Source organism: Mauremys reevesii, linkage group 2 (assembly GCF_016161935.1).
Source record: "Mauremys reevesii isolate NIE-2019 linkage group 2, ASM1616193v1, whole genome shotgun sequence".
Taxonomy (NCBI): Eukaryota; Metazoa; Chordata; order Testudines; family Geoemydidae; genus Mauremys; species Mauremys reevesii.
In genome coordinates, this window is record NC_052624.1 from 255808855 (window position 1) to 255835305 (window position 26451).

At 43.7% G+C, this 26451-nt stretch overlaps 1 protein-coding gene across 3 annotated transcripts in view; it reads right to left on the reverse strand.

Moving 5' to 3' along the window:
* Positions 1–18401, reverse strand: part of RSPO2 (R-spondin 2) — a 155591-nt gene extending 137190 nt beyond the window's left edge. For all 3 annotated transcript variants that reach the window (XM_039521783.1, XM_039521784.1, XM_039521786.1), the window contains exons 1-2: positions 18168–18401; positions 17590–17876 (exon numbers count right to left, since the gene is read on the reverse strand). In XM_039521783.1, coding sequence (XP_039377717.1) covers positions 17590–17683 — 94 coding nt within the window. In that variant the 5' untranslated portion in view covers positions 17684–17876; positions 18168–18401. The remainder of the gene's footprint in view (positions 1–17589; positions 17877–18167) is intronic.
* Between the last annotated feature and the right edge of the window lie 8050 nt (positions 18402–26451).

Sequence of the window (26451 nt, forward strand, 5' to 3'; positions counted from 1 at the left end):
CAAGAGCACTGCAGTACAAAATGCACAGAAGCACCATTTAAAAGCTACTAGGAACACACCATGCATCATTCTGATCTAATTCACGCTGGTATTACTGCTAGTATAATTCCACTGAAATCACTCCAGATTTACCCCAGTGGAAGCAAGCTCAGAATCAGGCCTTGGCCATTTCACTCACAGTGTGACACTGAGTGTATTATGAAGTGTTCAATGGGGAAAGAAGAAATAGAGGAGGGAAAAGCTTATGTAAAAGCTAGGTAGGAAGGTGGGAAGCAGAGCTCCTGGGACGTGTGGAAAATCAGGGATAAACTCAATAGCCCAGGTCACTCAGATTAACTCCTCTTTCCACCTTCACTTTCTTTTCATTTTGTTTTTTAATTTCCCTTAAGTTTCTACTTCTGTTTTTTTTCCAAGCTTTGCCTTTTTTGTTCATGTGAAACAGCATTAAAAAAAGGAGGGGCATATTCCGGGAACTGTGTTGAACCTAAATTCTTGCTGAGGGGAAGTGACAGAACTGGGAGTTCCTGCTCCCTCCCTCCCCCCGGAGACCATGAAACAACATGAGGTTGTCAATGTTTCCTACAAATGGGCTAGGAGAATTATGAAGCTGCAGAGAGTTCAGCTTCCCAAACCTTTGTATCCTGGGGATTCCTCCAGAGTAAAGAACCCCAGAGGCTCTCCACGATGCCCCTCTGCCTCGCCAAGGGTGAGTTGGACTAAGAAGACCCAAGTTAGCAATCACGAAGAACAAAACCACTGTCTGAGAGCACTGCAGATAAGATCTATGGTTAATGAAGCACAGATGAATTAGGCACAGATTATATCCACACCTGAGGAGAGGAGAAATATAGCTCCTCTCCTTCCTGCCCCCCAAAAACAAGCTGAGCCAGATCTCTCTGGAGCAACCACTAGAAAGCCTCTGCAAGAGAGTGTGTGTGCACATAGGAGAGTGGGGTGGAAAATTACCCAGCGGATACAACAATCACTCCCCCTTTTCCACATCTGCTGAGAGAAATAGAGTCACGCCAGAATTCTGCAATTTCAGATTGAGGCTTGCACTATAATGACTTCTTAAAGCAGAAAGGCAGCATGATTCAGTGGATATGGCAATGGACTGGGAGTCAGGAGACTTACATTCTATTCCCTGGCTCTGCCACTGATCTACTGCATGATGATGGCCAAGTCACTGCATCTATTTGAGCCTCTGTTTGCCCTCCCACACTATGGCTGTCTTGTCTATTTACTCTTCAGGGCAGAGCTATCTTTCACTATGTTTCTGCACAGTGCCTAGCGCAATGGGCCCCATAGGCACTACAGTAATACAGAAAATTATAACATTAACTAACATTTGGAATATACTCTTTACAAACAGAGTCTCATAACACACAAGTCCCACTGAGATTACAATGAGGTTTTTGCTGCTGTAATATTTCTGAGTGAAAAAAATAAATTTGCATCAATTTAAACATTTTCCCTAAACACATTCTAGGAGAATCAAAAGTTACTTTAATACAAAAAAAACCCAACCAGTTTCTTAAAAATTTTAGCCACAGATTTTCCTTTTTAATGAGCCTCAGTTCTGACGAAGTCTTTGAAATCAGGCACATTGTGGGGAGAGTTCAATAAAGAGTGTATTGAATGAAAAAAAAATTGTGGTGACCTCTTGTAATTCCGTAGCATTTCATCATCACAACAAAGAAACCACAACCCACTGTCATCACAGCATCCTTGGAATCAGTGCTGTTCACTAGATAGCAATGTTTCATTGAGAAAAATATCTTGAGTTCAGGACACTTGTGCAGAACTGAGATCTCTACAAGATGCAATAGCTGATCAACTGCCATGACAAAGCACAGGCATTATCTACTTCAGCCTATGGCAGCACCTCAGCATATGGATAAAGCAGAATGTTAAGGTTTATATTAACATGGACCTTGATGAGCAACAACTTTTATACGTGGCAAGATGATAAGAAAACCCCCTTGTGATTTCCTGAATTCTCCCCATTAACTGTGAGAAAGCTGGGTCCAAGCCACAATGTTCATATCCAGACTTTATGAAAGTTTAGGGCTCATATCTGGTCTGAAGGTCTTTCCTATCATTCAGTTGCTGCCATAGCAATACGTCCACGAGAGAAAGACTAGGCTGCCTAGCTGTCCCAAAGGGGGCTTTGCTGGATGGAAGAGAGAAGTTAGCTGCATGACTTCTGCCCTCCTATCTGAAGATGACCATCCACAGGAGTGAAACATAGGGGAAAGTAGCTAGATCATCACGGGAGGGGGGGGTTGGGGAAAAGGGCAGCAATTTCAAGATGTACCTTAAACAAGGACAAGGACTTCAGAATATAACATCCAAAGAGAAATAATAAATAGGCAGAAGTTTTTCTGCAGACTTGCTAGTAGATTCTTTAGGTAAATATGTCAGTAGATTTGTATGAAAGTATATAATACCCACTACAGATCTTGTAGTAATAGATTGCAGAAACTAGAAGTCATCATTAATACAAGCCTAGACTGAAATGGATTAGCGCTATTGTTGTGATGACATACTCCATCCAGCACATCAACTTGGAGCAATGCTAAGGGCTTGGGAAGTTTGTGCCGGTGTAGCTAAAACACCACAGATTCCTATTGTAGAAACCATGGACTAGAGCAACATGGCATTCCACTGGTGCAGCTAACCCCAGTATGTTACCAGGGTTCATTTTCCTGTCTTAACTGGTGTAGCTTGTCTACACTGAGGGGTTTACACCAGAGGAGCTGCACTAGTACAAAAGACACCCAGTATACATATGGTCTAAAAGTTGAAATTGCTGTACTGCTTCTTTCTATACTTCTTTAGCAACACTTTTCCTACCATACTCCCTTCTCTTCACACATAACTTGTGCATTGTAAGTATTTACATTTGTAAGTAGAAAAATTCTTCAGATAATAAAGAAAAAAAAATCTGGAAAATTTTGCTAAAAAGGGACATAATCCAATGGAGCAGAGTCCAGTACTGACCACTCCCTAATCCATCCACTCTGGATTATTTGTAGAAAAATATTAATTTCCTGTTTATAGGGGTTTGCATTTGTTAAATAGAATTAAAGACACCTTTAATCCTATAGTGACTATATATGAGGTTTTCTGTTATCCTCATCCATAAGTGTTCATAATTCAGTCGAAGGAATGTTTCTATTTACTCTGAAACATAATTCTGAAACTGTATAAGATTGTTATAAACACTAGGTATAATTTGTTGAAGTCATTCAAACATACAATCTGTTTATCTGATAGAAAGGGAAGAGAGTAAGAGTTCAGCATAAGATTTTCTCAAAAAAAATCCCAGAAGTTAGGGGGCAAAAGCTTATAGCTACATTGAGTATTTGGCTGCAATTGATTACATATTTTGAGAGAGGGGGTATTTAATTGATGTAGGTATTGATTTTCATAGTCTGCAAACTATGAAGGCACCAAAATGATGTTCCAGGAGCCTATGTTATTATACTGGATCGGGGACCTCAATATTGTGGACCACAACTTAATAGGAGATTGTTTTATGGGCATCTCTCCTCCCTGTGCCATCATATGATCAAGGTATTTAGGATATTAATTGTTTCCTTCTGCTTTCTTTTAGGAAGCCTTGTCTTCCCTCCCACCCCATCCATTTTATCTTTTTTATTTATGTCCTTTAAGTGGAACAACTCTTGATATAAAGAGGAAAATCTGGGAAAGGCAATCACCGACCTTTCCCATTCCATATTCACTAAACAAAATGTGGGACAATTATTTAGACATTTAACAAAAGCATATTTAAGACTAGATAAGATTAAAGCAAAGTTACATGAATCAATTTATTTGTATCACTGTAGTATCTGAGCATCATCACAAAGAAACGCCAGCACTGCGTGACCAGCCAGATCACCAGCAAGTGCTCCATTGGACCACAGTTTGGTAATTGGAGATCAGAATCATAAGTGCATCTTAGAATTTGAGATGTCTGAGACAGAACTATCCAAGGTCAGGGGGTGGGATTAGCTTCTCACACCCTGGTGATGGTCTTGGAGGCTGTCAGAAATCCCCTTAATCTCTGGAGGAAAAAGATCTGATATGTACCTGAAGCTAAATGAGATTCTTGTGAAATCCCAAGGGTTCTAAGGCAGTTAGAGGTGTTGTCTCCCTGCCATACTTAGGGGCTTAGCTTTCATGCCAGCCTCCAACTAGTAGGTGTGTTGAAACCTGAAGCCTCAGTCTGTCAAAAGAACCCACCCACCCCCTCACCACAGAGCCTCCTGGCTGCTACAAAGATGCAGAGGAAGGCTGGCACTACTTTACACTTCAACCAGCCTTATTTTTCATCCTAATAAGTATCTCCAGAGCCTGACACTGTTGCTGTCAGCTTTTCCAAGCAGCAGCAGTGAGAAACCAGTTTGATTCATCTCAGTTCACTGCTCCTCAGATTCTGAATAGCAGTACTGAAAACTGATGAGACTGGTCACATCTCATTCTGAGGCAGCTTGGCAAGTCTCGAGGCATCGGTGTGAGCTGAAACAGTCAAACTGCACAGTTAGAGAAACAGCACTTCATCAGGTCATGCTTGATTCGTGTTTGCAATGTTTTCTTTGCAACCACAAGGGCTGAAAACTTACTGTATATGACAGCAGATTCTGATAAAATTGCCATTAAAGCTTCAGACTGGCTCCCTAGGATGGATTGGTCAAGCTCCAAGCATAGCCTTCTCCTTCGCCTATGTCACCAACCTTTCCCACTCACTACACCAAACAATTTGTGAAGACAATTTAGTATGAAAGACTAGAGTAAGGTGAAATCAAAATGCTGTGACTCAAGTTATATAAAGACACAAAGTTAAAGCTGATGGAGACTCTTGATCCTAATCAGTTACTACACACTAGATCAGGAATCAGCAACCTTTGGCACACGGCCCGTCAGGGAAATCCGCTGGCGGGCCGGGATGGTTTGTTTACCTGCAGCGTTTGCAGGTTCGGCCAGCACATCCCTCAGCCTGCGCCACTTCCCGCAGCCCCCATTGGCCTGGAACAGCGAACTGCGGCCAGTGGGAGCTGCAATTGGCTGAACCTGTGGACGCTGCAGGTAAACAAACCGTCCTGGCCCACCAGCAGATTTCCCTGACAGCCGCATGCCAAACGTTGCCGATCCCTGCACTAGATCATGGGTTAAATGACTGCTTCTTGGAGCAGCTAGTTCTGGAACCCACAAGAGGAGAGGCAATTCTTGATTTAGTTGTAAGTGGAACACAGGATCTGGTCCAAGAGGTGAATATAACTGGATCACTTGGTAATAGTGACCATAATATAATTAAATTTAATATCCCTGTGGCGGGGAAAACACCACAGAAGCCCAACACTATGGCATTTAAGTTCAGAAAGTAGGGACTACACAAAAATGAGGAAGTTAGTTAAACAGAAATTAAAAGGTACAGTGCCAAAAATAAAATCCCTGCAAGGTACATGGAAACTTCTTAAAGAAACCTTAATAGAGGCTCAACTTAAATGTATACCCCAAATTAAAAAAAACATAGTAAGAGAACCAAAAAGAGTGCCAACATGGCTAAACAACAAAGTAAAAGAAGCAGTGAGAGGCAAAAAGGCATCCTTTAAAAAGTGGAAGTTAAATCCTAATGAGAAATATAGAAAGGAGCATAAACTCTGGCAAATGAAGAGTAAAAATATAATTAGGAAGTCCAAAAAAGAATTTGAAGAACAGCTAACCAAAGACTCAAAAAGTAATAGCAAAAAAAATTTTAAGTACATCAGAAGCCGGAAGCCTGCTAAACAACCTGTAGGGCCACTGGACAATTGAGATGCTACAGGAGCACTCAAGGACAATAAGGCCATTGTGGAGAAACTAAATTAATTCTTTGCATTGGTCTTCATGATTGAGGATGTGAGGAAGATTCCCAAACCTGAGCCATTCTTTTTCGGTGACAAATCTGAGGAACTGTCCCACATTGAGGTGTCATTAGAGGAGATTTGGGAACAAATGGATAAACTAAACAGTAATAAGTCTCCAGGACCAGATGGTATTCACCCAAGAGTTCTGAAGGAACTCAAATGTGAAATTGCAGAACTACTAACTGTAGTCTGTAACCCAGGGGTCCCCAATGTAGTGCCCACGGGCGCCATGGCGCCTACGGGGGCATCTTAATGCGCCCGGGTCCTGGCCCCCGAGAGAGCACCCGCCGAAATGCCGCCAAATTTCAGCGGCATTTCAGCAGGGATGCCTCTCGATGACACCGCTTGCTGTCGACAAGTGATGTCATTGAGAGGCTCAATAACGTCACTTGTCGATGGCAAGCAGCAGCATCGAGAGGCGTCGCCACTGAAATGCTGCCGAAATTCGGCAGCATTTCGGCGGGTGCTCCACCGCCGCAGTGGTCCTTCGTCTGGCACCCGCCTGACGAAAAGGTTGGGGACCACTGCTGTAACCTATCATTTAAATCAGCTTCTGTACCAAATGACTGGAGGATAGCTATTGTGATGCCAATTTTTTAAAAGGGCTCCAGAGGTGATTCTGGCAATTACAGGCCGGTAAGCCTGACTTCAGTATTGGTTGAAACTATAGTAAAGAAGAAAATTGTCAGACATATAGATGAACATAATTTGTTGGGGAAGAGTCAAAATGGTTTTTGTAAAGGGAAATTATGCCTCACCAATCTACTAGAATTCTTTGAGGGGGTCAACAAGCATGTGGACAAGGGGGATCCAGTCGATATAGTGTACTTAGATTTTCAGAAAGCCTTTGATAAGGTCCCTCACCAAAGGCTCTTAAGCAGGGTAAGCTGTCATGGGATAAGCGGGAAGATCCTTTCATGGATTGGTAACTGGTTAAAAGATAGGAAACAAAGGGTAGGAATAAATGGTCAGTTTTCAGAATGGAGAGACGTAAATAGTGGTGTCCCCAAGGGGTCTGTACTGGGACCAATGCTATTCAACATATTCATAAATGATGTGGAAAAAGGGGAAAACAGTGAGGTGGCAACATTTTTAGATCATACAAAACTACTCAAGATAGTTAAGTCCCAGGCAGACTGCAAAGAGCTACAAAAGGATCTTTCAAAACTGGGTAATGTACATTGGAAAACATAATCCCAACTATACATATAAAATGATGAGGTCTAAATTAGCTGTTACCACTCAAGAAAGAGATCTTGGAGTCATTGTGGATAATTCTCTGAAAACATCCACTCAATGTGCAGCAGCAGTCAAAAAAAACCAAACAGAATGTTGGGAATCATTAAGAAAGGGATAGATAATAAGACAGTAAATATCATATTGCCTCTATATAAATCCATGGTACACCCACATTTTGAATACTGCATGCAGATGTGGTCACCCCATCTCAAAAAAGATAGATTGGAATTGGAAAAGGTTCAAAAAAGGGAAACAAAAATGATTAGGGGTATGGAACAACTGCCATATGAGGAGAGATTAATAAGACTGAGAGTTTTCAGCTTGGAAAAGAGACGACTAAGTGGGATATGATAGAGTTTCATGACTTGTGTGGAGAAAGTAAATAAGCAAGTGTTATTTACTCCTTCTCATAACACAAGAACTATGGTCACCAAATGAAATCAATAGACAGCAGATTTAAAACAATCAAAAGGAAGTTTTTCACACAACGCACAGTCAACTTGTGGAACTCCTTGCCAGAGGATGTTGTGAAGGCCAAGACTACATAACAGGGTTCAAAAAAGAACTAGATAAGTTCATGGAGGATAGGTCCATCATAGCTATTAGCCAGGATGGACTGAGATGGTGTCCTAGTCTCTGTTTGCCCGAACCTGGGAATGGGTGATGGGATGGATCACTTGATGATTACCTGTTCTGTTCATTCCCTCTGGGGCACCTGGCATTGGCTGCTGTCAGAAGACAGGATAATGAGCTAGATGGACCTTTGGTCTGCTCCAATATGGCCGTTCTTATGGGTTTCAGGGGGTTGTGACCAGCCTCCCTATTTAATAGCTTTATGCAAGTGGTAGGGGGGGCAATGTTCTAAAACTTTTTTCTGCTATAACATAGGGTCACAGTATGGAAAAGTTGACAACCACTTCACTAGATCTGTGCAAAAACAACCTGTGTTGCTTGATTAAGAAAAACTACTATCTCTGCTTTTTCAAGGAAAAACCTCAATTCCAGAAAAATGTAGTGAGAGTTCTCTTGTAATCAATGTTATAAAAAAAGCAGATCCCTGATCTTCTTATTTCTTTCTACTGCAACTAAGGCCATGTCTACACTACAAAGTTAAGTCAACTTAATGTAAGTTGATATCCAGCTGCTGCAGTAATTAAGTCAGTGGTGCATGTCCACACCACGCTGATTGTGTCGGTGGAGTGCATCCTCACTAGCATCCCTTGCATCGATGCACAGAGCACTGCAACATGGGTAGCTATCCCACAGTGCAACTAGCCACAGGGGCTTTTGGGAAGGGCTTGCAGTGCCTCACGGGACCAAAACATTGTCGCAGGGTGGGAATAGGATCATGGCTTCAGCCTCCCAAGATGCAGTTTCCTCCCTCCCTCCCCTGACATCAATAGCAAACAACCCATACTTTTCTCAAGCCTTTTTTTGAAAGCCAGGCTTAGCCAGGCATACATTATAGCCCAAGAAGCATAGACCCGCTCAGCTGTGCACTCTTGTTGTAAGCATTACAGACAACTCACACCTTATCTTGCAGTACTTCCAGAGCTGAGACAGGAGCCGTCGTACGGAACATTGCAATGTCATTCAAGCAACCCTGCTGCAAGCCATAGAATCAAACAATTCCCAGTTACTGCTGGCAGTTTCACAGCAGCTGAAACACAGTGAAGTGCTGTTTCTAGTCCCGGGAAACAAGCACTGACTGGTGGGATCGCATCATTATACAGCTATGGGATGACAAGCAGTGGCTGCAGAATTTCGAATGTGGAAGGCCACTTTCCAGGAACATTGTGCAGAGCTTTCCCCAGTCCTGAAGCACAACAATGCTAATAATGAGACCTGCTCTTACAGTGGAGAAGCAAGTGGTGATCGCTCTGTGGAAGTTTGCAATGCCAGACTGCTAGCAGTAAGTGGGGAATCAATTCAGAATTGATAAATCCACAGTGAGAGATGTTGTGATGTAAGTGTGCAGGGCCATTAATCAACTTCTGCTAAGAAGGATAGTGACTCTGGACAACATGCAGGACATAGTGGATGGTTTTGCCACAATGGGGTTCCCTAACTGCAATTTGGCAATAGATGGCATGCAATCCCTCTCTTGGTACCAGACCGCCTAGCCAAAGAGTACATAAATCGAAAGGAGTACTTCTTTCTGGTTGCAAGTGCTGGTGGATCACAGGGGGTGTTTCGTCGACCTCAGTGTGGGATGGCCAGGAACGCAGGTCTGTCCAGAAAGCTGCAATCAGGAACTTCCTTTCCAGATCACAAAATAACCATTGATGATGTTGAAATGCCAATAAATGATCCTGGGAGACCCAGCCTATCCTTTGCTCCCATGGCTCATGAAGCCATACACTGGCCGCCTGGTCAGCAGTAAGAAGAAGTTCAACAACAGGCTGAGCAAATGCAGAATGGTGGTAGAATATGCCTTTGGATGTTAAAAGGGTTGCTGGCACAGTTTGCTTACTAGGTTACTCCTCAGTGAAAGCAATATCCCCATTGTTATCACTCCATAATATCTGTGAGGCAAAGGGAGAGAAATTTCTGGAGGGGCAGGGCATGGAGATAGCCTTGCAGCTAATTTTGAGCTGCCAGATACCAGAACAATAAGAGGAGACCAGCAAGGAGCTCTGCATCGCCAGGAAGTTTTGAAAACCCATTTCAGTAATGAGCCACAGTAATGTCGCTGCTTATCTGCGTTGTGCCTTCCCATACCATCCCCTCCATTGCATCAGTTTCCCTGTACCTCCTCTATTCCCCCAAAACCTCCATGATTGGAATAAATAAAGAGCATTTCATTCTCAAAGTGTAGACTTTTATTGCACAAAGAAACTGAAGACGACAGAAAAATAATTTAATCTTGGGCAAATGATGTGATAAAATTGGGAAGGGAGAAACCAAGTCAGCTTGTCTGTGAAAGCACAGTACTCTTGCCCATCAAATGTCTTTGAATGGCTGACTTTTATTCTTAGTACCCTCTCCCAGTGTTGAGTGGAAAGAATACTGGACTTCCCCTCCCCCCACCTCCTGGAACGTTTGGGAGAAGGGGATTGGGAACAGGGTTATGCTTGCAGGCAGTTCCGCAGAGGGAGTCAAACTGCATTTCTTGAAGCTCAACCAGATGCCTCAACATGTCTGATTGGTCCTTCATAATCCATAGCATCTCATCCTGAGTGGCATGCTCATGCTCCTGGGATATTCTCCTGCTGTCCATGTCCAGTTTTTCAGACAATGAAATCCTCCTGGTTCTTAACTCCATGTAAGCTCTCCCAGAAGCGGTCATTATCTCACTGAACATGTCATCGTGCATTCTCTTTTTCCATGTTCTATCTGTAAAAGCCTCTCTGCCGGTGTGGAGGATGTGCCGAAGGCCAAGCCTTCCACTGTAAGGCAGGCAAAGCACAAGGCAACCACTGTCAGTTATACCCTGGGTCTAGTACAAAGTTGCTATTTAAAAACCACTCCCCTTATTACACTCAAGTGGAAGCCAGAACATAATCAGAATCACTAGCTATTCAACAAACCAGTTTGCTGTTCCAGCCATGGAGAGTATGGCCCAGAAGCTTGAGCTGCAACTTGTGGGAAACCCATGTCGGGAGCACAGGAGGGCAGATGGACAATAACCTCTCCCCCTAGCAACACAGATGTTGCTCTGAGACCTGAGACCAGCATTAAGTCTTCCAAATTGTGGTCTTCATCCGAGGCAGTTCTGGGGGAGGGGTGGTTTGCAGCCACAAAAGAACACAGGAAGCCCACTCCCCTTCCCTTAACATTGGTGGTAATAGTCATGCTGGACTTGCAGAATCTGAGGTCAGTGCTGACCCCTGCCAACCAAATCATCAGCATGTTAGGGAAAGTGTGGTTGAGGGACCCAGAAATCACCATACATGGTGGATAATATGCTCTATTGTTTCCAGTACGAGCACTTGTAATGAAAACTTCCACCGTCTCCCCTAGGTGACCCTATGTGATATCAGTTTTCTGAGGGTAACAGAGGTGGCAAGGGAGCAGATGCTGTAAGCATCTGGATACAGACTTGGTCCTCGTCTGCTATGCTGTGTACCGCAATGATGCCAGCAGAGTTAATATTGGAGTGGCGTGGGGAAGTCTTCCACTGTAGTGGAAGAAATAAGGCAGCCCTCCCCTGAAACCGTCTGCAAAGGATTACACAGTACCTCCATAAAAATTTCCTAGAGATCTCCATGAAGGATTCCCAGGCCATCCCTGTGCACATAAACAGTCTTTTCTGGGGGGCACTCTCTGCCTAGCTGGAGCAGCCACTGGGAAGCACTTTTTCTTCAGATTAAACATAAAATATAAGAGCATATAACCCCTACAGTTTGATTGGAATTGCATACTTACCTGAAGTGCCTTCTCTGGCATCACACTCAGCCACAATGCTGTCCTACAACTGGCTGGGCTCTGGGGTTAAAAATAGCTCCTGGCTCTCTGAGAGAATGGATCCACCTTTCGCCTGTCTCCCTTTCTCCTCCTTCTTCCTCACCCAGAATGTCCTCCTCATTGTTGCCTGAGGCGGCCCCGGACTCAGACTCCTTGGAGGTATCCACACTGCATTTGGGGGTAGTGGTGGGGTTGCCACTGAGAATCACGTGCCGCTCATTGTAGAAGCAGCATGTCTGTGGTGCAGAATCAGAATGAGTGTTTGCCTCTGGTACGTCTGCCGAAGTTCTCTGATTTTCATGCAGCACTGCTGTGTGTTCCTGGTTTTGCCCAACTCCCCCATGCCCTGGGTTGGCAAGTTCTCCATGCTGATCAAACAGGAAATGGGAATTCAAAAGTTCCTGGGGTTTTAACAAGGGAGGAGCTGTTTCCTGTGTACACGGCTGCTGTGCAGCAGAGTTGAAAATGATCTCCAGAGCAGTCACAGAGGAGCATTGTAGGACACCTTCTGGAGGCCAATTCACTTGACTTACACAATGGTGCATCTACACTGCCTCTCTGGTGACCCATCAACATTGAATTAAGCACTACGCCTCTCATGGAGGTGGAGTAATTAAGTCAACTTTACAGGCAAGTTAGGTCAGCAGAAGAGACCGGGTAGTGTAGACCCATACATTATTAGGTCGACATAAGGTAGCTTCCATCGATCTAAGCTTGCAGTGTAGACCAGGCCTAAGAATCTGACTTACCCAGCTTAGTCGGGATGTAGCCTTACACCTACGTATGTTTTGTACTCAAAAGTCAAAGATAGAAGGTAACTTGTTTTTCATAATTTTAAGGCCAGAAGGGCCATTATGATCATCTAGCCAGACATCCTGCATAACACAGCCCATAGATTTCACCCAGCTCAACAATTTGTAGCTGAACAAGAGCATCTCTTTTAGAAAAAGTCATGCAATGTTGGTTTAAAGACTCAAAGTGAGGGAGAATCTACTACATCCAAGTGGTTACCTTCACTGTTAAAATGTTAACCTTGTTTTCAATTTGAACTTTGCTGACTTTAACTTCTAGCCATTGGGTTTTGTTATGCTTTTGCTTGCTAGATTAAAGAGCCCTCTAGAATCAGATATCTTCTCCTTATATTGGTGATTATAGCCATGTTGCCTCAACCTTCTCTTTGATAAGCTAAATATATTGAGCTCCTTCTCAACCTATATTTTCCAGACAACAACTTATTCTTGTAGCTTTTATTTTAGCCCTCTCTAATTTTTCCATGTCTCTTTTTAGAATGTAGACATGAGAACTAGATTCAACATTCTAGTAGTGGTCTCACCAATCCTGTACAGATAGTCATAGAATCATAGGACTGGAAGGGACCTTGAGAGGTCTTCTAGTCCAGTCCCCCACACTCATGGCAGGGCTACATATTATCTAGGCCATCCCTGACAGGTGTTTAGCTAACTAAAAATGTCCAGTGATGGAGATCCCACAACCTCCCTAGGCAATTTGTTCCAGTGCTTAGCCACCGACAGTTAGGAAGTTTTTACTAATGTCCAACTTAAACCTCTCTTGCTGCAATTTAAGCCCATTGCTTCTTGTCCTATCCTCAGAGGTTAACAAGAACAATTTTTCTCCCTCCTCCTTAATAACAACCTTTTTATGTACTTGAAAACTGTCCCCCTTCAGTCTTCTCTTCTCCAGACTAAACAAAAAAAAACTTTGAGTACAGAATTTTTCCCATTTTGCATCAGGATGAACCCATGATCTTTCCAGGTTTTTCATGATTCAGAGGAGGGACTTAAACCTCAGTCTCCCACATCCTAATTGAGTGCCAAAGCCACTGGGCTCTTGGCTGTTACAGGTAGTACCACCTCCCTGTTACTGTTCAGTATTCACCTATTAATACATCCAAGTACCATATTAGACCTTTTGTCACAGCATCACATTATAGCCTGGTTATCTATAATGACCGCCAAGTCCTTTTCAGAGTCACTGCTTTCCAGAACCCAATCCCTCATCCTGTAAGTAAGGATCCTGTTCCTAGATGTTTTAAGATAATTTTGGTTTTAAGCTTTTGATCTCTCATGTGTCCCTGATGCTGGATATTCACTCAAATGCATAATGCAATAAACTGCTCAACCCCAAGAGTTGTTATTTTGACACTGGCTGTAATTGGTAAGGCACACAAGACAAGCCTGGTGACCACTAAAGGAGATAAGAATAGGGACCTGAAAACAACCCCAGGCATTATAAGACCAGTGTAAAAGCTAGCACTTAGGTAAGTAAGTATCCAAGAGAACTGCAAAATTCAATTATGCCTTACAAATTACGAAATGGAAAGGAGATACTTTGGTATACAAGATTAGTCTACTGGCGTTTCACCTATATTACTTTAAAATATGTTTTAAAACAGTTTCTGCAGGAAGAGTAAACAATCTTCTTAGTAAATTCCTAGTAAATCCTAGCACCCTCAGACAAAGACTTCCCACTCCCATAAGAATATTGATATGAATTAACTGTAGCAAATAATATTTTAGTGCTGCAGCAGAAAACTGTTAAGTGTAGAGAAATGACAGTGTAAGTTACATATGCTTGTTTATAACTTTTTTTCCTGTTGCACTAATAGAAATCTCTTGATTGAGGAATTTAAAGAATAAATTTCTGATGTGACCTGTTTATTTTATATTGTGTAATTGACTAACAACATGAAATCAATGCCTGTTAGGAATCAAACTGTAAACCTCAAATTTTTCATCCACTTTTATTGTATTATGTTACATAATTTGGTCTGGGATGTGAAAGGGGAGAAGGAGGAAGGAAAACATATGATCAGCTTTCTCCAGTATTTACTATACTCTCCTGGAAATGCTAGCTATAAACCCCATTTCCTATGCACAGAAATACAGATCCACAGGTCATTGTCCAGATTTTTAAAATGCTTTGTTTTTTAAAATCAGTTAATAGGATAAATTTGCTTGACATTCCAAACTGGATGCAATTGATTCCTACTGCACAGGAGAAATGATCTATGCCAAGAATTTTATTTCATTAAGAAAACGATATTATGGAGCAGCTGAGATCATATACTATACATAATAGAATGCCAGAAAATTTCTAACTGCCAGTACCCCACAGTGAATGCCTGATTATTTACAGATGGGAAATGGAAAAATTGTGAAATTACAGAAATTTTGAATCCTGAACTCAGACATTACTTCAGTCTGTATGTTGCATGGTAAATGTCAAATAATTTCAAATATATTCACAGATCTTGCCTTTAGCTCTTATCATCAGCCACTTTTATTTCTTTAAAGTTTATTAACTGAAACTATATTGCATTCTCCGCAGTTCAAAATGAAAGCCTTAGGTGATAGCACAAAACAGATCCAGTAAGTCAACTGTCAATAGCACTGTTATTTCATGAGTAATCAAATGTCCATCAAGAAACTAATTTAAATCAATCTCCTTTGGGAAAGCCAGTTGTCCAACAAGTACAACAATTGGTCTAAGATCAATCAGTGAACATGAGATCAATTAAAACCAGCTTAAGTTTTTGTAGGGGGACAATTCACACAACTCAAGTTAGATCTCTATTCATTTCTATACTCCCACAATGCAATCCTTAAGCTGTGTTGTAAAGCAGAAATACTACTATCACTCTCCACTGTCTAGCCAGCACTCTAAGTAGTTCCACATTTAATTAAAGACACAGTATACCCTTTGTTAGCACAGATAGTCAGTCTGGTCACTTTAAAGGACTGCTGCAGTTTTAGCCACGCATACAAAAATTTAATTCTGCAAACCATCTGTTGGAAAAACATCAGAACTAAATCATTTTGCAATGTAATTTTGACCCACTCAGAAGTTTACATGTGCCTGAAAGTATAAGCCTCTTCTGCTTTGCAGTTTATTAGGACTTATTTTTGCTAAGCATTGGAGATGTTAACAGGTTTACCAACAACCTTTTGGTTACAAAGTCTCATGAAATGTGAGAAGTAATAGCTGAATTACCAGATTGTTGTTCTTAACTATGGGGGGGGGGAGAGAAGAGCGAGGAAAGTGAAAACGAATATAACTACTTAAGTTTAGATAGATACCTATAGTTGTTCTAGATGAGGGCAAGACCCAGAAAAAACAACGCTGAAATTTAGAGAGAAGATGCAGTAACACTTTTGTCCACATGGGTGCTGTAATGACATATTCCACAACACCAATAACTACTCTCTAGCAATTCCAGTTTTTGAAAACCTCCAATATCTGGAAGCAAAACAAATTAAGACTTTGTGATAATTCTCTAAAATGCATTCCTCATACAAAATCATCTCTCTGTGTGTCGTTAAGGTGTACTTCAAGAATCTCGCTATTTAAAAAGCAAGGATCCCTCTCAAAACTTCTTTAATTGATTTTTAAAAACGAATGTGTGCCAAAATCAATTATCAATCTCCTTACATTATAAAGTGCCCAATTCCTTGGGACAATATAATGAGGAAACAAGACTCTACTAACGCCTAACCTAAACAAGTATGTACTTAATAAAATCCTATTTTAGTCCCTGAAATACATTTAGATCTTTTTTTTTCAAACTAAAAATATTCTTTCATAGATATAAAACAGTATTGTGTAAAAACCTTTGACTGGTTTGAAACTAATTTACAGGGTAAATGACAAAGTAGTTTACTTCCAGTGGTAAATACAAGCTCATTAGTAGTTGTAGATCTATGCAAGGTAATAACTTCTGAGGGGTAGAATAATTTACCATGTGCAACTAATCACCATAGGCATAAGACCAGATCCCCTCTGTAAAACGAGCTCAGGCGTACTCGGGACTGAGAAGTGCTGCATCCGCTTGGCAAAGGGCATTAACTCAGTCCCGGAGCAGCAGAGCTAAAGTGAGAACAGTTTAACAGAGCAGTGAGAGACTGGCAGAAGCGCTGTCCCGGGGAGGGCCAGAGGCAGGAACATTTCTCCATAAAGCCCGTTATAAACAGATCACCTCCCAGGCTGGGCAGGGGAAGAGTCAGGACCTATTGACCTAGAATCACCAGCGCTGTCACGACTATCTCCGGGGACAAAGAGGAGTCTCTGGGGCTGCGGGGGGGCGCTGCATGAAATTACTACGCGGATAATCAATAACCTGGTTCCTTCAGGTCCCAAGGAGAGAGGGGTCGCTCGCTCGCACACAGGCGGTTACCCGCTGGTTATCGCGGGGTCACTCATCAGCAGGGAGTGAGCGCTGATGAGTGTGGACTGTGGAGGTGAATGTAGATCACATGGCCATCAATGTACCTGCGACTTTTAGATTCACTGCCGCTCTGTTCACCAGCACGTCTAATGTCCTGTACCTGGATCCAGCCCTGTTGGTGCTGGGATGGGCAGTCGCATCGCACACGCAATGTGCCCCTTTCACGGACGGGCTCCCGGCACCCAATCGACCCCCCCTGCAAACCGGGCGTCGCAGCGTACAGCGCCGATCCCGTTTCAGCACGATCCCTCCCGTCCCCCAGCAGAGAGCCAAGTTCAGCGCCTGGTCCCACGGCTCTCGCTGACAAATGCGTCCAAGCGCAGGTCGGCTGGGATTTTCAACTCCCCGCCTGCAAACGGCTAACGGGGATTTCCTCCGTTTGGGAGCAACCAGCCCACGGGGTGTCTCTGCGCATTAGCGCAGCGCCGAAACCCTGAGGGGAGCGGGGACTCAAGGCAGGGCAGCGGAGGCGGTGCCTTCTGTCGATGGGGTTTTAATCCACCTGCCGGGCAGCCGGGCTCAGTGGGGAGGACGAGAGCGACTGCACCTCCCGGACCAGCTCGCGGGAGCCGGCAGGACGCATTTGCTGCTCCCCAATAAGTCACTTTAGGCTAAGGCTGCGCAGCGCCGCCAGCGCACACTCCCTCCTCCCGGGGAGCTGACAGGTCCCCGGCCGCGCGTGCGGGACAAGCGCTCCCACCCCGCGCGTGCGGCCCCGAACCCGGTCCCCGCCGCCGCCGGCGGGCCGCACAGCCCCGGGGGAGCAGTGGGTGCCACACTACTGACCTCTCTTGCTGCGTCTCCAGCGGCTGGCTTGGCAGTGGCTGTAATCCATACAGTTCAGGACGAGCAAGGCAAAGGAGAAGAGGCGAAACTGCATCCTGGGCGGCGAGGGGGCAGCTTCTCTCCGAGGGGGCAAATCAGCCGTCTGGCGGGGCCGGGGCAGGAGGTGCCAGGCTGAGCGCGGGGGGCCGCAGCGGTAGAGTCCAGTCGGGTTGCGGAGTCACCACCCGCCGGCCGCTCCCCTGCCCAGGTGCTGCTAACTGGCAGCAGCTCCCAGCATCTCCTTTGATCTGCAGACAAGGAGCAGAGCGGGGTGTGTGTGTGCTGTGGGGGAGGGGGTAAGTCCCACCCTCCCTGCCTGCACCGAGGCCACGGGGATGGCAAAGCGGAGCGGACCAGCCAAGAGCCCCAACTCTGCCCCAGGTGGCTGCACTCGGGGAGCCCGGGGCAGGCTCGGCCGGGGCTCGCTGTGCCAAGGCAACGCCGGGCTCTTTTGTCCGCCCCCACCAGGGGACTGGAGGGGCAGGAGCCCTGCGCCCCGCGGGGCGAGAGCGGGGCAGGCTCTGGCGCACGGTCCGTACCTTCAGCGCCGAGCAGGCAGCGGAGCGGCCCCTCCAGCCATCCTGCCGCACCGGCAGCGGGTCAGGGAAGCGGCGCCCCGGGACTCCGCTAGCAACACGTGGGCAGGCGAAGTTGGGGAGCCGGGGCGCGGGGCTCCGCTGGGCGGCTGCCTGGCCGGGAGGCGAACCGGCGCTTTGTGCAAGGTGCCCCTCCCTCGCCAGCCCCCCGCCTCTGCTGGGGAGCAACCAGGGGCGCTGCCGCCCCACGAGTCCGGCGGCGCCTCGCCTCCCGGCCCTTTTATCCCCGCGCTCCGGCTGTGACGTGGGGCTGTCCGGCGGGGCAGACTCCCCCTCGCCCTCCGCCGCCGGGGCGCGCCAGAGGGATGCGCTGGGGGCTGGAGGCGGCAGTAAGTAGGTGGTGCTGTGGTCCACAGCATCTCGGAGCGGCTCCCGCGCCCCTTCCGCCAGGTCCTAGCGCCGCGGGGCGCGGTGGTGCCTCAGGGTCCTAAAACCCTATGCGTGGCAGCCTCCCTCCCCGGGCTTTGCATGGCAACAGCCGCAGCCTCGAGGCTCTCCTCCTCCGCAGGGGCCTAATGCAGGAGCCACTTCTCCTCTCCCGCTGCTCTCCAAAGCCCGCTAGCTCCCCACGTGCCTGCTGCTTGTGGTTGTGGGGCAGATATTGGCCGCACTGTAACTACTTACTCTCACATCTCAACTGTGTCTCTCTTTTCTGTTGCCAGTCGGCACCACACAGAATTGCCAATTTCTCTGCCTCTGTCCTGAAGCCCCAGGCAGGGTCCTACAGCCTGATAGATCATCTCCTCCATCCCTTCCTCCCGGGCTCCTAAGGCCTGGGGCCCTTTGCAAGGGAAGGATCCAAAGCCCTTTAAGTCGATAGAAATTCTCTCCTTGGTGTCAATGTGCTTTGTATACTACTTCAAGTCTGTACACAATCCTGGAGCTTCTCCTACAGCCCCTCCTCCCAAGGCCTTAAACCCAGAGTATCTCCTGGTCTACAGAGTATCTCCTGGTCCCATTCTTCCCCAGACTGAAATCCGTGTTCATCTCCTCCTCTTTCTCTCCATTCCTTCAGTATCCAAAAAAAAACAAACAGGTTCATCTTCTTTGCCTTGTGGTCTTTTCCTCCTGAAAACTGCTTACCTGGGGAAAGTCTCCAAGGGCAAACTAAGTATGATTTGATGTTCCAGGTGCATTATAAAAACAATCTCCGGCTGACTCAAGATTTTCAGTAAATTAGGCCCTGATCCTCCAAGCTGTTTTGCAGAGGCACACTTCCATGTCTGAAGAGAGCCTCACTAAAGTCAGCAGCCAAGCTCTGCTCAGAGGCTGATCTGTGTGGAACACCTTGCAGGATCAGAATAATGTAAGCCTTCTGGAGACCTCAAGCATAATCAATTGGAATAATGTGCTTGCACAGTATTGAACCAATTCATTATTTACCAGTCTGATTTCTTGTTTTTACAACACTTGAGCTCCATTCATTCAAAACTCAGCTTTATGTGTAGTGTGCTGACTGAAAAAAGATTTTCTTCCACACACCCCTGTAGAGAAGCCAAAATGCTGCTGCTGTTGCAATATAAAGCAACTGAACCTTTACATGCTTTATGGGGCTCCACAGAGTATGATCTTGAAGTATCCTAACTTCACTACACAGAAGAGACAGTTCTTAAAATGAATGCTACTAATATTTGTATAATCAAAAATTCCTATATTATAGTATATTCTTATAGCTAGGAGACCCATCTCCTGTGTGCTGAAGTCTTAATAATTCCTAAGCATGATACTTTCTTGGTGTGATATAAAAGTCTCTTGGTGTGATATAAAAGTCTCTTACATTGCAGTGAATGAGACAGACTTTAATCTCAGTGAAAACAGGGAGTGGTTTAGAGAGAATGATGTGCTTCCCCATTCTATGAAATATTGAAATGCTTTACTTCTAAACTTTAAAAATGAATATATGTCTATATAAACCATCTTCCAACATCTTACCTGTCAGTCATCCTTTGCCTTGTCCTCCAAATTCATCATTTCATAAAGCCCACTCATGCATCCTTCAAAACATGATCTCCTCATTGATGTCACCTCTTGCTATCTTATATTTGAATTATCCTGTGTATTTTCTGCTTGTCTGAATTAGGGCCTGATCTTCTAAACACTTTCTCTGTGGCATAACGAGCACTTTGTCCAATAATAAGTGTCAATGAGTCTATTCAAGGTAACAGGCACCAAGGGTCTTCCTACTGACTCAAAAGCCTGTCCAATCGGACCCTATGTTCTGCAGTGTTTGCAGTATGTTGGAGTTAGTCTATAAACACCCTGAGGCAGGTACCTTGACATTTGTATATTTATAAAATCCCTATATATTTAGAGCAGTGTATATACACTAAATAATAATAAAAGTATGAAGTCCCTAGTTAAGTGGAGAAGACTACCCCACACAATAACAAAAATATTTAAGGAGTGTAAGTAGCAAATTCTCAGAATCTTAATGGCCATAGGTTAGTTCTACAACTGTGCAAAAAGAAATATATCTCTCAGTTTTAAAGGAAGGAGAAAGATTCCAACAGTTCTATTATTTAATTCCAAACTACAAAGGAAATATTTTCTTTTGTGAAAAACCAGTGAAGTAAGACCAGGCTTAATTCTTCTATCTTCTGTCATACCCAAAACTCTGTATGGTAAAACTATTCCCATAAAAATGTATTATCTCAGCAAAAACACCCAACAGCTTAAGCAGGGTGATTGTAGAGACAGTTAAGGAACTGTGAGTGGGGGTAAAAAAGATATCTAAATAAATCCACATATATACTGAGCAAGGGAGAGAGTGCCTGCCCACTTCCTACCAACTCTCCTCTCTGAAATACACACCCTTCATTTTCTGGCTCAGTTTTATTTGTCTCTGTATCAGTTGGGCCCAATCTTGTACTCTTTGCTCTGGCAGAACTCCCAGCAATGTCTATGAGCATTTTGCCTGGGCAAGGAGAGGCTATGTATGTATGTATGTATGTATGTATGTTTTCATTAAGGCATAGAGAAGCAGATGGAAAGAGGGATAACATCTCTAAAATAATTGTTGTAGCTTTCAAGTTTAATTTTCACTTCTTTCTGTGAACAGGAGAGAGACATAAAAAATAATAAGAAAAATATGCTCTCAGTGATGTGTAGCCTCCTTTTTCAAACTGGACCAGTACCAAAGCACCAGTTCCAGTCTGCTAGCTAGGGACATCCTACTACTCTTGTAAAGTGCCAGACCCAATTTGCCAGTATTGGAATATCATTAGTCGGCTTAGAAACCAAAAAAATGACAGAAAAATCAAGATCCACTGGCCCAACAGGACTTTCCTTCTATGGCTTTGGGGTATTTTTGTTTCATTGTAACTACAGGATATAGGAGCCACACCATTTGTATAATAATCTAAGAATTGCTCTAATATGGCATAAGAAGACAGGCCCTGCAGAGGGCTGCAGAGGACAAAGGTGATTTTGAGCTATTTTTGCACTCCGTCCCCTTACTTGCCCTCTGTGCAATTCAGGTGGGCCCCAGGCCTGGCCCTTTGTCTCCCACACACCTACACAATAACCCACATGTATCATAGAATCATAGAATCTCAGGGTTGGAAGGGACCTCAGGAGGTCATCTAGTCCAACCCCCTGCTCAAAGCAGGACCAAACCCAACTAAATCATCCCAGCCAGGGCTTTGTCAAGCCTGACCTTAAAAACCTCTAAGGAAGGAGATTCCACTACCTCCCTAGGTAACCCATTCCAGTTCTTCACCACCCTACTAGTGAAAAAGTTTTTCCTAATGTCCAACCTAAACCTCCCCCTCTGCAACTTGAGACCATTACTCCTTGTTCTGTCATCTTCTACCACTGAGAACAGTCTAGATCCATCCTCTTTGGAACCCCCTTTCAGGTAGTTGAAAGCAGCTATCAAATCCCCCCTCATTCTTCTCTTCTGCAGACTAAACAATCCCAGTTCCCTCAGCCTCTCCTCATAAGTCATGTGCTCCAGCCCCCTAATCATTTTTGTATGTATAACTATAGCTAGATTTTATTTCTACTTTGCATTCATTCTCTGTCTTTGTCATCATCTGTACATTAGAAAGAGGAAAAAATACATCAATATTTAAAAAGCGGCACTCTCCACAAGACAGCATGCTCTTTCACTCCTCACATGGGCTGTGGGAGGAGTAAGGAGCAAACATGAGTATAACCCTGCAAACATGAGACCTTTCCCATCATGGGGGGTGTCCCTGGAGGCAAGAATTGGCTGTGAAGAAAATTCCTGTTAAAAAGGAAAGAGAGTCAATTAAGCCTTTATTTAAATAGATCTTTAAAGTAAACCCTTAGTAAATTACTTTCCCATGGAAGAAGTGTAGCTCAGCACAGACATGTTTTGCTGGGACAGCATACTCAACAACTTCTCAATTACATAACCACCTAGCTTAAGTAACTGATTGTCAGAGATTGTCTGCAGTCAAGACTCAGAGGCCTTTAATTGGGCCATGAAGGAGACAGTGGAGTGGATACAGCACTGGACTGAGGTCTGGATTTTATTTTTGGCTCTTCCACTGGTCTGCTGGGTGACTGTGGGCAAATCACTGTACCTCCTTTTGCCTCAGTTTCCCATCTGAAAAAATAGTGACAATTATACTAACTTTCTTTGTAAAGTGCTTTGAGATTTGCTGAGGAGAAGCCCTATATAAGAGTTAGGGTTTGTGTGTGTTTATAATTAGTTAATGGTTGATACAGTGGTTTGAAAATGTAAAGTGCTGTGTAAGTAAGTATTATGATATTGAGCACATGCTTCCTCAGATACAGCAATTTTGCAATAGAGTAGTTGCAATATTTTGTTGGACTACACAATGATTATGTCTGCCAAATGATAATAAAGAGGGGAGTTTGAAAGGAATGTTGGACAGTTAACAATACTCAAAGTCCTAACATTTTTTAGTTACATCTTCAGTGAGTTAAAATCTCCATTTAAATCAGAACATATCATTGGGTGGCATTGCCATAATCAGTGAACATTACAGTGCATGCTGGTCCATAATTTCATTATTCATTGTCTTATTTATCTAACAAATCTCATGTGCAAAAATATAAACATACTTAACTCATTACTAATGTTATGGCCTTTCTCGCCGAAAAACTCCATCTCTCTACTCACATTTAGCTGGAGAGAAAGCCTTTCCTCAACAGATAAGTTTTACATCACAAGATCAACAGCCTACGACACAAAGAGAGAACAAACTTGAGTGCTTTACCTCTCTGCAATTCAGGTAGAGAGCCCTTAATAGGAAGTGGGACATAAATCTAAATACAAAACGAAGGTGTACATTTGTTGGGGAAAGAAAATAGGCTGCTATTCAGATTCTTCAGTGGGATTGCACAAATGTAACTGAGGGCAGAATTGCCTTGCAAATGAAATTCAGGCAAGTTTTGCTTGATTAGGGACCACAGAATTGGCCCTTAGTTAAACATGTTGATGATGCATAAACCAGACTAGAATCCTAGACTTATACTGTGCCAATCACCATGCTAGCTGAGTGCCAGCTTGCTCTTGCTCTCTCTCTCATAGCTACATTAGCTTTGTAGTATTACATTTATAGAACCAACTCTGGAGCAAGACTTTTTCTCTTATTTCTGTCATTAAAGTGAGTAGATGTGACTGAATGCTGTGAGGGAGCAGAACCATTGAGTACATCGGAACACCATAATGGGTCAGACCAATGGTCCATCTAGACCAGTATCCTGTCTTCCAACAGTGGCCAATACCAGATGCTTCAGAGAGAATGAACAGAACAGGGCAATTTATCGAGTGATCCATTCCTCTCTCATTCCAGCTTCTGGCAGTCAGAGGTTTAGTGACACTCAGAACATGTGGTTGTATCACTGACCATCTTGCCTAATAGCTATTGATGGACCTATCCTCTAGGAACTTATGTAATTTGTTTTTGAACCCAGCTATACTTTTGGCCTTCACAACATCCCCTGGCAACGAATTCCACAGGTTGATTGTACACTGTGTGAACAAGTACTTTCGTATGTTGTTTTAAAACCTGCTGTTTTACTTAAACAGTTTAAGTTACTCAGTTACTCAGTTACTTAAAACCTATTAATTTCATTGGGTGATCCCTGATTCTTGTGTTATGTGAAGAGGTAAATAACATTTCCCTATTCACTTTCTCCACACTATTCATGATTTTATAGACCTCTATCATATCTCCCCTCAGTCGACTCTTTTCCAAGCTGAAAAGTGCCAGTCTTTTTAGTCTCTGCTCATATGGAGTCTGTTCCATACCCCTAATAATTTTTGTTGCCCTCCTCTGTAGTTTTTTCTATTCTAATATATCTTCTTTGAGATGGGGTTACCAGAACTGTAAGTAGTATTCAAAGTGTGAGTATATCATGGATTTATATAATGGCATTACAATATTTTCCGTTTTATTATCTATCCCTTTCCTAATGGTTCCTAACATTCTGTTAGCTTTTTTGACTGCCACTGCATACTGAGCAGATGGTTTCAAAGAACTATCCATGATAACTCCATGAGCTCTTTCTTGAGTGGCAACAGCTAATTTAGACCCTATTGTTTTGTATGTATAGTTGGGATTATGTTTTCTAATGTGCATTACTTTGCATTTATCAACATTGAATTTCATCTGCCATTTTGTTGCTCAGTCACCCAGTTTAGTGAGATCCCTTTGTAACTCTTTGCAGTCAGTTTTGGACTTAACTCTCTTGAGTAACTTTGTATCATTTGCAAACTTTGCCACCTCACTGTTTATGAATATATTGAACAGCATTGGTTCCAGTACAGATCCTTAGGGATTCTGCTATTTACGTGTCCCCACTGTGAAAACTGACCATTTATTTTGTTTCCTATTTTTTAACCAGTTTCTGATCTATGAGAGGACATTTCCTCATACCCTGTGACTGCCTACTTTGCTTAAGAGCCTTTGGTGAGGGATGTTGTCAAAGGCTTTCTGAAAGTCCAGGTCAGACACTATGTCCCTGGGATTGTCTACATTTGTTGATTCCCCTCAAACAATGCAATAGATTGATGGGACATTATTTCCCTTTACAAAAGCCATGTTGACTCTTCTTCAACATATCATGTTCATCTATGTGCCTGATAATTGTGTTCTTTACTAAATAAAGTAAGAAGGTGCCATTTTTAATGTCACTCTTCAGAGCAGAATCATACTTTAAAAGAAGTCTGGACATGGTGCGATAGCCATCATTTTGGCCAATCCATTGGAGACTGAACTGGAGACCTTCAGAGCTAAAAGCATGAGGTGCTTCAGTCTGAGCTAAAGAACCAAGGCTCTTTAGCTGAGGGCTGCAATCCCTCATGTCCTTTGTGGATTGGCACAGAGAAGGAACTTTCACACACACTCACCAGTCGGATACAAAGGCTCTAATACATACTGCAGGGCACATTTCTGCACTGGCAGGTGATGAACTAGGTGAGCTAGTCAGTGATTTCTATCCTTAGGTTCTATTTCTTCTCAGACTCAATTTTACCTCTTCTCCTCCCCCTCCCCATATTAAGCACTACACCAGCAAGCTAGCAAGACCCTTGATCCCAGACGCATACTCAGCTTTCCATACCCCCACTCAAAACCAGAATAGAGCCTGTAGTATCATTTAATTGGTATTATAGGATTTGTTCGTATGTTGACTATTTCATTGTTAAACACAGGCTCCTCCATCGCAGACAGCACAAGGTTTTGTGCTTCCAGTCATCATGCATGACATGTAATGAAATTACAAAAAAATGACTGAGTCAGATGACTGAATCTAAATCCAGCCACTGATTGTCTTGAATGCCCTCATGACACTTGGAAACCTCCCTCCGGTCCCTAAGCCTGCTTTGGCACAGACACTCCCCAGTAGCTGGCAGCTGAACATTTTCTGATTAACAGTTGACTGGCTGAATATAGTCAATAATCATATTGGGCCAAATTCTACTACCCTTACTCCCACTAAATAGTGTCTTACTTGGTAAGCAGTCCTGATGAAGTCACTGTGGCATCATAATACATATTTCCCCAAACCAGCCTGATAGGCATGGCTAGCTGCTGCTGCTGTGATAACCTCAAATGAGATAGCATTGAAAGAGGTGAACTCATCTTTCATTAAATCAGTCACTCTAATGAGGTGCCAACTTCAGACCCTAATTAGGGTATTTAAACTTTATTAGAAGACCAGGTACTTGGGGTAATGATTGGGTCATCTTTTGTTTTGTGTTTGTGCCATGCCTAGTACATTGTACAAC